The sequence below is a fragment of the Sardina pilchardus genome, chromosome 1, assembly GCF_963854185.1.
Source record: "Sardina pilchardus chromosome 1, fSarPil1.1, whole genome shotgun sequence".
In the NCBI taxonomy this organism is placed as follows: domain Eukaryota; kingdom Metazoa; phylum Chordata; class Actinopteri; order Clupeiformes; family Clupeidae; genus Sardina; species Sardina pilchardus.
The window spans coordinates 5,239,554-5,254,851 of NC_084994.1; the positions used below are offsets into that span (position 1 = coordinate 5,239,554).

General features: G+C 40.9%; 1 protein-coding gene and 1 pseudogene across 1 annotated transcript; both read left to right on the forward strand.

Moving 5' to 3' along the window:
- The first annotated feature begins 2,033 nt into the window (after positions 1-2,033).
- On the forward strand, positions 2,034-4,430 carry LOC134077816 (zinc finger protein 260-like; annotated as a pseudogene).
- Positions 4,431-7,619: 3,189 nt separating this feature from the next.
- LOC134077910 (zinc finger protein OZF-like) lies at positions 7,620-12,292 on the forward strand (the record flags this gene model as incomplete). Its single annotated transcript, XM_062533584.1, has 5 exons — positions 7,620-7,947; positions 10,479-10,664; positions 10,833-10,988; positions 11,283-11,512; positions 11,681-12,292. Coding segments are annotated over exons 1-5 (1,512 nt in total), but the record flags the coding sequence as incomplete, so codon positions are not given.
- Positions 12,293-15,298: the final 3,006 nt, after the last annotated feature.

A 15,298-nucleotide genomic window follows, 5' to 3' on the forward strand; every position in this document is an offset into this window, starting at 1 on the left:
TTTTGATTAAAACAATTGCATTCACCTTGACTGATCATAGTGTTTTTGAACCCCAAGACTGGAGACTGTTTTGGATTAATGCAGCAGGGTTCAGATGCAAAACCCTGTAAATCCGTCTGACCTTTTCTTTTAAATGGACATTTTGTATCAGGCTCATATAGGGTTTTGCATACGAATCAATATTTCAGACCAGAAGACAGCTAGTTTTGAAGCTTGAATTAACTTACAGCCAGGCCTATGTGAAGCATATGCACTCACCATTATCTCATTTAAGGCTTTTGCATCTGAACTCTCTATGGCACGACAGACAGGGCTGCAATATGCAGGGGATGTTCAATGTAAAATGTTAAAAATAAGCACAGACAGGGAATATTAGCCTACAGCAATCGAGTCGTAGGCTACGTGTAGGCTACCGAAACTGATCTTGCAGTGCAATCAGCATACTGTGGGCCAGTAAGTTCCTGCACTGCGGGTAAATAGCCCACGTTTTAAACTTGGGACCATAAATACACAGTAGCGTAGGCTACACAATGCCAGATAGCTAAAAGTTGGCGATCAACTAGCAACCACCACCCGAGAGCAAAACGCATCATCCCCTTATGTACATGGTTAGGTTAGTGCTTGGTAAATTGCAAGTAGGCTACTATGACTTTGCAGACAGCAAGTGATTTGTTGGTTAAATGTTGAGCACTGCTTTCACAATGCTAGATGAACCAAAACTATTACGTTCAGTTTTACAGATTTTATAGCCTCTAATGACCGTCAACCTCTTGCTAAAAATTATCTGTGTGGATAGCAACATCAACTCAGTGCAGTCAGGCGAACAGCTAGCTGCCTGCATGTCCTGGATAGTAGGTTGCTGATCAGTTAGTGTTCTAACTTTAATACTTTCATATTTAATGCTATAAAGAACCACACATGTTAACTGTTAAATCCAGTTTTACAGATTGTGTGTACTTAGCTACTATGCTTATTGATTAATATCATGCTAGGTTTATTGGTATACCTTCGAGCAGACGTAACCTCCAAGCAGTTTCGTACAGGTATTTTTCAACACTTTGTCATGGTAAAATGTCATTTTATGTAGGTAGCTAATTTAGATACACTAGGTGTGGGTGCTTGTGTTTCTTTACGAATCCGCCGTCTTAGTGTGTAAAGAGATTAATGTTAAGTGCCACATACATGGAAGAGGGTGATAAAGTGTCGCTAATTTGGAAAGTTAATTCTAAGTGCCACATACTAGGTGATGGGTGTCGTTCTGATATGGAAAGTTATGAATCTTTGAGACATTTAGTTGTGATTGAGGTCTCCCACACCGCTTAATCCATTGCAGACATCTTTCCACTTGGGTTTTGGGCTTTGGGAAGGCGGAAAAACGCCCCCTCCCTCTAAACTTTTGGGGTACCTGGTGTATGAGTTTCTCGTGCCATAGGCGCATCATTGCACCGTCTTGCAGAATTCGCAATGTTTGACGGGCGTCCTTCTACTTAGTTACCGTTGTTGAGCTACGATTGGACAATGGCCGTTCGAGGGCGTGGTTTTGCGATCGGTCAATTACAGCAGCTTTCTTTGTTCAGTACCTATACCCACAGTGTGTTCATTACCAATCTGTCCTATTTTGCGGAGTGTTAATTACCCATCTGCCCTCCTTTTTGGAGTGCTAATTACCCCACTTACCCTCCTTTGTTCAGTGTATGAAAGCACATATATGGCCACGCCCACTTGATGCTCTATCATTCTAATTTACATCATAAAGGCTCCTGTCACTGATTGGATGAACCCAGTGGGCCAGAGAGAAGAGGCAGCATATAAACACCACCTAGTGGAGTCAGATTTCTAAACTCACCTGTTCAAAGGTAGGCACTGGGACACTCTCAACACATACACTAGATCTGTGTTCAACTCCTACATTTTATTTCTTTATTTGCACTTGTCTGCTATTTAATCTTTATTATTGTATTTGTAAGTTACAAATGTGATTCAAATGTAATAATTGGCTGGATTTGTTTCACAACACAGAACTAGAGTCTGAAATGTCAGGATTTACTGGACCAACACTGCTGCCTGTGCCTGTGAAGGAGATAAAAGAAGAAGAGTTTGATGATTTCCTTCAAGAGTATCTGTCTACAGTTCAGAAGGAAAACCCTGGAGCGGATCTTGTGTGCAAGACTGAAACAAACATGTCAGACATCATGGACATTAAAGAGGAGGAAGAGGCTGATGTAAGAGGGCATGGTCAGAAAGACTCTTCTCCTACTGGTAAGATACTCATTAGTGTTTTGGCTACTGGAACTACTGGAATTATTGAAGCAAAATCAAACATAATAATAGTAATGTGTTAAAAAAAGTTTTATTGTCTTTCTTTAGCAAATCATCAAGAAATCAACACAGATAAGATGAGATGTGCTGGGGAGGTGGAAGGTCATCATAGTAAACATGGAAAGAGCTTTCATAAGAGGAATCACCTGAAGTCACACCAGACCATCCACACAGGAGAACAGCCGTATCAGTGCACTACATGTGGGAAGAGTTTCAAGACTAAGAGAGAGGTGACCATCCACCAGCGCACACATACTGGAGAAAAGCCATATCAGTGCACTGACTGTGGAAAGGGTTTTAGTCAAATGAGCAGTCTCAAGGCACACCAGAGTATCCATACAGGGAAAAAGCCATATCAGTGCACTGCATGTGGGAAAAGTTTCAGGACTAAGAGAGAGGTGACCATCCATCAGCGCACACATACAGGAGAAAAACCATATCAGTGCACTGACTGTGGGAAGGGTTTTAGTCAAATGAGCGGTCTCAAGAAACACCAGAGGATTCACACTGGAGAAAAGCCATATCAGTGCACTACATGTGGGAAGAGTTTCAGGACTAAGATAGAGGTCACCTTACATCAGCACACACATACAGGAGAAAAACCATATCAGTGCACTACATGTGGGAAGAGTTTCAATACTAAGAGAGAGGTCACCATCCATCAGCGCACACATACTGGAGAAAAGCCATATCAGTGCACTGACTGTGGAAAGGTTTTTAGTCAAACATCTAGCCTCAAGACACACCAGACCATCCACGCAGGAGATAAGCCATATCAGTGCACTGACTGTGGAAACACTTTTAGTCGTAGATCTCACCTCAAGACACACCAGAGGATCCATACTGGTGAAAAGCCATATCAGTGCACTACATGTGGGAAGAGATTCAGGGAGAGCGGTTCTCTTACTAAACATCAGCGCACACATACTGGTGAAAAGCCATATCAGTGCACTGACTGCGGAAAGGGTTTTAGTCAAATGAGCAGTCTCAAGGCACACGAGAGTATCCATACAGGAGAAAAGCCATATCAGTGCACTACATGTGGGAAAAGTTTCAGGACTAAGATAGAGGTCACTGTCCATCAGCACACACATACAGGAGAAAAGCCATATCAGTGCACTGACTGCGGAAAGAGTTTTAGTCAAATGAGCAGTCTCAAGGCACACGAGAGTATCCATACAGGAGAAAAGCCATATCAGTGCACTACATGTGGGAAGAGTTTCAGGACTAAGATAGAGGTCACCTTACATCAGCACACACATACAGAAGAAAAGCCATATCAGTGCACTGACTGTGGGAAGAGATTCAGGGAGAGCGGTTCTCTTACTAAACATAAGCGCACACATACAGGAGAAAAGCCATATCAGTGCACTACATGTGGGAAAAGTTTCAGGACTAACATAGAGGTCACCATCCATCAGCGCACACATACTGGAGAAAAGCCATATCAGTGCACTGACTGTGGGAAGAGTTTTAGTCAAATGAGCAGTCTCAAGGCACACCAGAGTATCCATACAGGACAAAAGCCATATCGGTGCATTACATGTGGGAAAAGTTTCAGGACTAAGAGAGAGGTGACCATCCATCAGCGCACACATACAGGAGAAAAACCATATCAGTGCACTGACTGCGGAAAGAGTTTTAGTCAAATGAGCAGTCTCAAGGCACACCAGAGTATCCATACAGGAGAAAAGCCATATCAGTGCACTACATGTGGGAAAAGTTTCAGGACTAAGATAGAGGTCACTGTCCATCAGCACACACATACAGGAGAAAAGCCATATCAGTGCACTGACTGTGGAAAGGGTTTTAGTCAAATGAGCAGTCTCAAGAGACACGAGAGTATCCATACAGGAAAAAAGCCATATCAGTGCACTGACTGTGGAAAGGCTTTTACTTTAATGAGCAGTCTCAAGAGACACCAGAGTATCCATATTGGATAAAAGCCATATCAGTGCACTACATGTGGGAAACGTTTCAGGACTAAGACAGAGGTCACTGTCCATCAGCGCACACATACAAGAGAAAAGCCATATCAGTGCACTGACTGTGGAAAGGGTTTTACTTTAATGAGCTATCTCAAGAAACACCAGATGATCCATAGATTTTAGGATCCATCAGAATGACACATTAAATGATGAATTGACTAAAGGGTTTACAGATTCAGGGTTTACTGATGAGTCACAGTTCAGGGTTTACTGCATGAATCAGATCTCAGGATTTACCAGAGGGCACACGTATGCAATTAAGAGAAACTCACCATTTGATCTTAAAATGAAAATTATACTTTTTTCTAGAATTCATCAGAAATGATTGGAAAATCATAATGTTTTTGCTGTTGAACAATAAACTGAATGAACGCAAAATCAGAAGATAAATGACAGCAGACATCCTGGAATAAACTACAACGCTCATGTCAGATTAACTTTCATCATGAAAGTTGCTTTGATAATAACTGAGTTTACCATTGTATATTAATGTCTTTAATATGTTCAACACTGCATGCATGTCCATGACATTTTTTTTTTTTTTTTTAAATAAACTTTGTTTTATCTGAAATGGCATTTTGCATAGAAACATTTTTTAAAAGCGATTACTCACAAGATATCACACACATACAAACACAAAATAGCAATTTTGGTGTTTTCAGTGTGGAAGAAATGAATATATTTCTACATCACAAACTGCAAAAGAACTATAATAGAGTGGTTTTATCATTCACTTTAAAATAAATGTACCTTACAAAGGGTTTATGAATGCTTTGTAAGGAGCTCATTAATGAAAAGTACACTTTTGTAATCAGTGGTAGTCGGTCTGCATCCTTTGAGGTAACTTGATCCATTACCCATGACGACCATCAAATGTGTAAACTATGATCAGGAACTTCCTTCCCCTAATTTCACAGTTAGATTTTAATTAGGGCCGGGACTTTAGCGCGTTAATTATGATTAATTAAGGCGAGACACGGCAGGTGAAAATACTGTTTTTGTGACCTCCGGTCAATTTCGAGATTTTGAGCTAGTTTGCTACTTTAGCATGTATTCTACCACCCTACTACAACAACAAAGTCCGATTTGCACATTTAAGTGTTTATTTCACGAACTTTTGTCTACTCGCGCCTGTATATTTCTCCTAATTTTACCAAAAGTTCCCATTCTAAAGTGTCATGTACTACCGTTACCGTGATCCAAATCATATCGTGTTTGATACCGTTTGAAAGCCCTGCTTCTCCTACAAGACGCAATGCGATCCAAATATGGGCATTTCCTTTGTATTAGCAACCAATCGCGAAAGTTCAAAGACGAGTCTAAGCTGAGAACGCATTTCATTGGCTGTGTTTCAAGGCTGTTTTCTCAAATCGAGTTTTCCCCCACACGCCATGCAAAGGATCTCCACTTCTGCAGCACCTACATACACCAAACTTTCCAGTCTTATTCCTAACTATATTAGGAAGATATTTACAGAGGGATTTGTTGATATAGCATTCTTGGCATGATTTACATGACTTTTTATGCCTAAAAATAGGGCGAAAATCCACTTTTTAAGCCAATTGGCAGTATTTTCTGATTTACTGGAAAACAAAAGAAGATATTCATAATCCCCTCTGTAAATGTTTTTTTATTTGATATATTAACACAACAAAAAAATAATTTTCAACCTGGCTTTTTCCAATGGTCAGATCCTTCGCATCAAAATATATGCAAATTAGCGCATATTTAATGAGATATAGCCTAATAAGCATATTTAAACATTAAATTAAAGAAAACTTGCAATACATTTTATTCTCCTATTTATGTGAGTATTCAACTGGTAAAGTTTCATGAAGATATCTTTAAGTTTAAAATTTTCCCCTATTCACCTGGGGTGTCTCGCCTTAATTACACAAACATTAATGCGTTAAAAAAATTGACGCATTTTAATCGTATGCCTATTTATTTTTGCACCGCGGAACGTTTCTCACTGGATGAGTTTCAGACGGACCGATTATACTGGAGCACCAAGTAGTTCGGTTCAGACCATAGACTGTAAGGTTCAGACAAAACAAACCACAGTGGCACAGTGAACATGAACAAAGAAGCTGATGTGACCGCGTTGGTTGGCCCCGTGGATGGGAAATGTTGTTACAAAAAACGAACGGATGGAAGCGCAGATAAGAGCATGGTTGTGTGCAACCTATGCAACAAGGACGTATCACCACAGGTATCACCTCAGTGCAAAACATAAAGCAGCTAGCTGCTAGCGTGGACAAAGTATTGTGATACTCCAGTCCAGACACTTGAGGGAAACCTCTGAGCTTTATTTATTATTAAATAGCAACCGAGTTGCTGTTACAGCCACAACTCACGCTAATAACAGTAATCCACCGCACCTAATTCCATGTCCAACTTTCATAGACCTAAAAGAAACTTCACACTCAGAACCGCATACAAGCACACACGCACACACGTAAACTCCGCCCCCCAGTTCCCCTTAAAGGGACACAACAATTTCATGAACTCAACTCAAGGTAACAGGTGACACAATTAACAGGATATCACAGTATTATAGTTTACAGAAGGTCTATCTATCTATAGGCTACATGAATTTCTGAAAATGTACTATTTGTAAATATGGTATTGCTACACTTTATGGCAAAAATTGCACTGGTCTGTTGGACTTCTTAATAAACAATATTTTTGTTGCTTAAGCTTAGGCCTATGTATTCAGTCATTATCCAATAGTAGGCTATACTAAAAATCCATGTGAAAAAAAAATACTTCTCACTGTTCTCAGGTCATATATTTATATCCAATTAAAATGCGATTAATTTCGATTAATTAATTACAAAGCCTCTAATTAATTAGATTAATTTTTTTAATCGAGTCCCAGCCCTAATTTTAATCTAACCAAATGTTCTCCTATTTTTTTGTTTTTGGGAGTGGGGGGGGGGGGGGGGGGGGGCATTAAAGCAGCTTGCTTAGGGCACTGACATGGCCAGCATTACTGTAGATGTAGGAGGCAGAAAGTGTAATTCTAATTTTTTTGAAACATAAAAAGCACAAGTGTGTGCACAGCAGAGAGAGTGAGTAACCTTGTCATTGGTATTCTAGCTGTCTGGGATCAATAGAAAGCACTTTGCAGGCCTACACAGTAATAGGTGTTAGCTACCATTGTGTTCTGGCCCCTGTGCTGAATTGCCTATTCCCTACCCACTGCAAACTGTGAGGGTTTTGGAATGTTAACTACACTGACAAAGGATTATGGGAAATAATTCCATATGTAGGAGCACCATTCACACATCTGATGGTCCTCAGGTGGGCATGACCAGAACTCTACCTGCAGGAATCAAACAAAGGAGCGTAGGTGGGGGTGGAGATGGTCTTCAGGTGGGCTTGACCAGAGCTTCACACAGGAGGGCAGGTGGAGGTGGAGATGGTCTTCAGGTGGACATGACCAGAGCTTCACACAGGAGGGCAGGTGGAGGTGGAGATGGTGTTCAGGTGGGCATGACCAGAGCTTCACACAGGAGGGCAGGTGGAGGTGGAGATGGTCTTCAGGTGGGCATGACCAGAGCTTCACACAGGAGGGCAGGTGGAGGTGGAGATGGTCTTCAGGTGGGCTTGACCAGAGCTTCACACAGGAGGGCAGGTGGGGGTGGGGTTGGGGTGGACACAAATAAACACAGTTTATCCACCTACAATCTCAGAAGTAGAATTTATTAGAGATGCACCGATTGCAATTTTTTGGCCGATTCCGATTTTTCATAGAATTAGACCGGCCGATTCCGATTTCATTTCTTCTAACCACTTGTCAGCACACACAAATAGTTATTTTCTATCTTTTCTTAATACAACATGTTAATATAGAAATGGAATCAACTTATCAATGGCTGGTAAACAGATTCTTCTTCAAGTCCTCTTCAGCTGCAGTATTTCCAGTGTGGGACATTAATATCACACACTAGGCTACTAGGCCTAATTGAAATGCACTGTGGGAACACTGTTTTTCTTCTCACATCCAATATCCAACTGTAGATATCTTCAGAATATGCTACTGATAAGTGTAACTGGATAATTTGGTATACATAGGTGCTACATAGGCTTGAGATGTTGGAAAATTGCAAAAAAAAAAAACTAATTTTGAGAAAACAGCCTTGAAACACAGCCATATGCAATTCTCAGTCTACACTCTTCTTGGAACTTTCCCGATTGCTTGCGGATACAAAGGAAGTGTCTATATTTGGATGCCATAATGTCATGCAGGAGAAACACAGCTTTCCAACGACACCACACATGATATGTTTTCTATCACGGTCGCGGTAGACAAAAGGTAATGAAATTAAGCCTCTAAATGTGAAAATCGGACTTTGTTGTTGTAGTAGGGCGAAAGAATACATTCTAAGGTGGCAAACCGGAGCAAAATGTTTATTCCTGCTGTGTCTCGTCTTAAGTGCAGTATAACTACTCCTAGACTATGTCGCTGCTTGTTGACAGCGTGTGTGGTTCAGTTGTGGGCACGCAATTAGTGGCTAAGACGGGCGGAGATGATCGCTGTAACCTGAAGTGACAGCTTAGTAAATTCCACGCAATATGGCAAAGCACAGCGTTCGCTGCATAGAAAAACTCAGTATAAGAGCTTAATCCAGCCCTGACTGTTGGCCTTTGCTAGCTTCATCAAACTTTGCTAACTCAGCTAAGTGATGTTGTTACAAGTCCGTAAGAGTGCATTTGACCGGCATAAAATCTGCATTTCTCAGACTGACCGGCCGGTCGCCGGTCATGGCCGATCACGTGAAAATCGGCCGATTCCGGTCACCAGCTGATCGATCGGTGCATCTCTAGAATTTATCCACCTCTACAATCTCAGAAGTAGAGTTTATCCACATCATATTAGAGTTTATTCACCTCTGAAATAGCGGAGACAGAGTTTATCCACCTCGACAATCTCAGAAATAGAGTTAATTCACCTCAAATTAGAGTTAATCCACCTTTTATTAGATTATCCACCTTTTATTTTAGTTTATCCACCTCTAAAATTTCAGAAACAGAGTTCTACCAATATTAATTTCTCCCCCTTTCAAAAAGTTTATTTAACAACTGCAAATTTTAACATTACACAATCACACTGTATTATCTACATTCACAATATGTACACTCATCAACACAGGAACCACTTAATACTTGGTCTTCTTATAAACATTGAAGTATAACCTCCACTTTACCTCAGAAATCCAAAACCGCATGGCACTGTCCACTTTACAGAGGTCACAGAATTCATAGTTTACCCACCTTTTATTGTACCACTACAGCACTGCATGTAAATAATTCTCAATGAAGTAATGATACGAGAGTTCATAAACATTCAACACATTTTGATTTTCTGGGATGTATGATTTCATGATGGGGTAATCTTCTTCTGATCTGGTCTTCACCACGGTTAAACGCTTGGAAAGAAACACTGCAGAAAATATGACACTCTACACTAATCACAACAGGAAATATCACCAACATTTAGAATCCTAAAATCAACACCCAGAAAACACAGTCCAGATATCAGAGTATCAGGTAAGGCCATGAGACCAAGACCTCATGTAATACTTTGACTTGGTTACAGAGCAGGATTGCAATACTGTGGGATACTGTGCAATATTGAAAAGTAATTACAGCAGCTTTCTTTGTTCAGTACCATACCCCCACTCTGTGTTAATTACCAAACTGTCCTCTTTTGGGGAGTGTTAATAACCCATCTGCCCTCCTTTGTGGAGTGCTAATTACCCCACTTACCCTCCTTTGTTCAGTGTCTGAAAGTGCTTATATGGCCACGCCCACTTGATGCCCTATCATTCTAATTTACATCATAAAGGCTCCTGTCACTGATTGGATGAACCCGGTGGGCCAGAGAGAAGAGGCAGCATATGAACACCACCTAGTGGAGTCAGATTTCTGAACTCACCTGCTCAAAGGTAGGCACTGGGACACTCTCAACACATACACTAGATCTGTGTTCAACTACTAAATTGTATTTCTTTATTTGCAGTTGTCTGCTATTTAATCTTTATTATTGTAGTTGTAAGTTACAAATGTGATTCAAATGTAATAAGTGGCTGGATTTGTTTCACAGCACAGAACTAGAGTCTGAAATGTCAGGATTTACTGGACCTACACTGCTGCCTGTGCCAGTGAAGGAGATAAAAGAAGAAGAGTCTGATGATTTCCTTCAAGAGTATCTGTCTACAGTTCAGAAGGACAACCCTGGACCGGATCATGTGTGCAAGACTGAAACAAACATGTCAGACATCATGGACATTAAAGAGGAGGAAGAGGCTGATGTAAGAGAGCATGGTCAGAAAGACTCTTCTCCTACTGGTAAGATACTCATTAGTGTTTTGGCTACTGGAACTATTGGAATTATTGAAGCAAAACAAGAATGACATTACTACTACTATTACTACTTATAATACTACTACTACTACGTTTTCTCTAATAATATGTGATGTAATTTAAATTGTTTTCCTTTTCTTGCAAATCATCAAGAACTCAACACAGATAAGATGAGATGTGCTGGGGAGATGGAACATCATCGTAATAAACATGGAAAGAGCTTTCATAAGACCAATCACCTGAAGGCACACCAGACCATCCACACAGAAGAAAAGCCGTATCTGTGCAGTGTATGTGGGAAGAGTTTCAGTGAGAGTTTGGGTCTCTCCATGCATCAGTTGACACATAATGGAGAAAAGCTCTCCCCATGTCCTCAATGTGGAAAGACTTTCACTAGGATGGATCATCTTGAGACTCACCAGAGGACCCATACTGGGGAAAAGCCATATCAGTGCACTGACTGTGGAAAGACTTTTAGTCAAACAAGTAGCCTCAAGACACACCAGAGGATCCATACTGGGGAAAAGCCATATCAGTGTACTACATGTGGGAAGAGATTCAGTGAGAGCGGTAATCTCATTAAACATCAGCTTACACATACAGGAGAAAAGCCATATCAGTGCACTTACTGCGGAAAGGGTTTTCGACACACATGTAGCCTCAAGACACACCAGATGATCCATACTGGGGAAAAGCCAAATCACTGTACTACATGTGGGAAGAGATTCAGGGTGAGCATGAATCTCATTAAACATCAGCACACACATACAGGAGAAAAGCCATATCAGTGCACTGACTGCGGAAAGAGTTTTAGTCAAATGAGCAGTCTCAAGGCACACCAGAGTATCCATACTGGGGAAAAGCCATATCAGTGCACTACATGTAGGAAAAGTTTCAGGACTAAGAAAGAGGTCACTCTCCATCAGCACACACATACAGGAGAAAAGCCATATCAGTGCACTGTCTGTGGAAAGGGTTTTAGTCAAATGAGCAATCTCAAGGCACACCAGAGTATCCATACAGGAAAAAAGCCATATCAGTGCACTGACTGTGGAAAGGCTTTTAGTCAAATTGGCAATCTCAAGAAACACCAGATGATCCATACTGGGGAAAAACCATATCCGTGCCCTACATGTGGGAAAAGTTTCAGGACTAAGAGAGAGGTGACCATCCATCAGCGCACACATACAGGAGAAAAAACATATCAGTGCACTGACTGTGGGAAGGGTTTTAGTCAAATTGGCAATCTCAAGAGACACCAGAGTATCCATACTGGAGAAAAGCCATATCAGTGCACTACATGTGGGAAAAGTTTCAGGACTAAGATAGAGGTCACCATCCATCAGCGCACACATACAGGAGAAAAGCCATATCAGTGTACTGACTGTGGAAAGGCTTTTAGTATAATGAGCAATCTCAAGGCACACCAGAGTATCCACACAGGAGAAAAGCCATATCAGTGCACTGACTGCGGAAAGGGTTTTATGACTAAGAAAGGGGTCACAATCCACCAGCGCACACACACAGGAGAAAAGCCATATCAGTGCACTGACTGCGGAAAGGATTTTAGTCATATGAGCAGTCTCAAGAGACACCAGAGTATCCACACAGGAGAAAATAAATATCAGTGCACTGACTAAGGAAAGGGTTTTAGTCAAATGAGCAGTCTCAAGAAACACCAGATTGTCCACACAGGAGAAAAGCAATATCAGTGCACTGACTGTGGAAAGGCTTTTAGTCAAATGAGCAATCTGAAGAGACATCAGACCATACATTTTAGGGCCCATCAGAAAGTACACACTAGAGTGACACTTTAGAAATGCTGAATTGATTAGAGGGTTTACTGATGAATCACAGTTCAGGGTTTACCAGAGTGCACACGTATGCAATTAAGTGATGCTCACCATCTGATCGTAAAAATATATATACAGTATATTTTCTAGAATTTGTCAGAAATTATTGGAAAATCATCATCTTTTTGCTGTTTAACAATGAACTGAGTGAAGGCCAAATCAGAAGATAAATGACACCACAGATCCTGGATAAAACTAACTTCCATCATGAAAGTTGCTTAGTTTAGAAATGTTATTCTATCATTGTATATTAATGTATTGAATATGTACAACACTGCATGGCCATCTCAATGACAAGGTATCTCACAATGTTTTTTTGTTTTGTTTTTTTAATACATTTTTGTTTGATCTGAAATGTCTCCTTTAGTCCAACTTGTTTTTCTTTTAAAGGGATCACTCACATACAAACACCAAACAGCATTTTGTTATTTTTTGTAAGCAAAGAATTTGAATGAACTATTTAATTTATTTCCCCATCACAAACTGTTACTGAAGATGTAGGAAACTTTATAATTTGTAATTCTGATTTTTGATAAATGTATTTTATTAACATCAGGGCACACTATTTTGAGTGACAATGTGAGATTCAGACCTTTGCTGGGAGGACATGTTAGTAGCTTGCCCTCTTTGAATTTGAATTGAATACCCCTGGTCTACAGCATCTCATTGAGCTAGTCAGACGAGATGTTCATTTTAAATTATATGAAAGAAATTCCTCTACTATCACATAGTTTGACAAAAGACTTCTGGTTGTTTCTGTTGAACATTTTCAAACTTTATTGCTGTAAGAGGACTGAAATCCTAGGATTGTCTTTTACTGTTGCTACAAAGTGCCATTGGTAAACTCTCTTTCAAAACATTTAGAATAGTTGATTAAAGGTTTCTAATGGTGTCACTTATATGTTTCTAGGACAAAAACTAGCAGATATTGAGATGTGTGTTTGGAAGGGGGGATTTAGACTCCAGAGGGTTAATAAAAGATCTCTGGTTGTTTCTGTTGGACATTTTCAAACTTCATTGTGGAATTTTCACTCGGATGCCCTAAACATTTTGGACTGTATCACACATTTTAATAAAATACCTCTGGTTGTCTCTGTTGAACATTTTCAAACTTTATTGCTATGAATTTTCATTCGGATGCCCTGAACTTTGGACTGCCCTTGGTGACGGACACAGCAATGCCATTTAGTGTTGTTCATCAATATGTGTAGATGTTGCTAAAGGCACCATCAGAAGATACAGCACAGAGGGTTAATAGCCTCCCAGCCAATGGCCATGAGCCAGGTTGGAAAGGCCTGCGGCAGATCACGGATAACTAGAGACCATTCCCCCACCCTGCAGACTGGCTGATGATCTGGATAACTAGAGACCATTCCCCCACCCTGCAGACTGCTGATGATCTGGATAACAAGAGACCATTCCCCCACCCTGCAGACTACTGATGATCTGGATAACAAGAGACCATTCCCCCACCCTGCAGACTACTGATGATCTGGATAACTAGAGACCATTCCCCCACCCTGCAGACTGGCTGATGATCTGGATAACAAGAGACCATTCCCCCACCCTGCAGACTGGCTGATGATCTGGATAACAAGAGACCATTCCCCCATTGTGTCTGTGTGTATGTTGGTGTGTATGTGAAGGTGTGCCATATGTGGAAAGGCAGCCAAGGTGTGAGTAGGGAGAATGTATGGAGGGTGTATGGTGTGAGGGTGTTTTATGTATGGGTGAATGTGTGTGAGTATGAATAATGGTGAGTGCGTGTTCTACAGTAGGTATGTATTGGTGAATGTGTGTGAGTATGAATGATTGTGGGGAATAACTGTGAGTAACATAATGTGAATACCTAGCTAGTAGGACTGTATATTGATATGTCTAACAAGATAATATGTCTGTACTGGTATAAGCAATTTCTGTTACACGTATAAAATCAAATAAATATAATTATATAAAAAAAAAACAAGAGACCATTCCCCCACCCTGCAGACTAGCTGATGATCTGGATAACAAGAGACCATTCCCCCACCCTGCAGACTGGCTGATGATCTGGATAACAAGAGACCATTCCCCCACCCTGCAGACTACTGATGATCTGGATAACAAGAGACCATTCCCCCACCCTGCAGATTGGCTGATGATCTGGATAACTTTTACTGCAGATTTGAAAAGCACCCACTATAGCTTCCTTGGTTCAGTACCCTCCTGCACCCTGCATTTTTACACCTCCACATCACTCACCTGCCCTCCTTTGGGGAGTGCTAATTACCCATCTGCCCCCCACATGCCCTCCTTTGGGGAGTGCTAATTACCCATCTGCCCCCCACTTGCTTTCCTTTGGGGAGTGTTAATTACCCATCTGCCCCCCCCACATGCCCTCCTTTGTGGAGTGCTAATTACCCCACCTGGCCTCTTTTGTTCAGTGTCTGAAAGTGCATATATGGCCACGCCCACTTGATGCCCTATCATTCTAATTTACATCATAAAGGCTCCTGTCACTGATTGGATGAACCCAGTGGGCCAGAGAGAAGAGGCAGCATATAAACACCACCTAGTGGAGTCAGATTTCTGAACTCACCTGTTCAAAGGTAGGCACTGGGACACTCTCAACACATACACTAGATCTGTGTTCAACTACTATATTGTATACCTTTATTTGCACTTGTCTGCTATTTAATCTATATTATTGTAGTTGTAAATTACAAATGTGATTCAAATGTAACACTTGACTTGAATTTGTTTCACAGCACAGTACTCGAGTCTGAA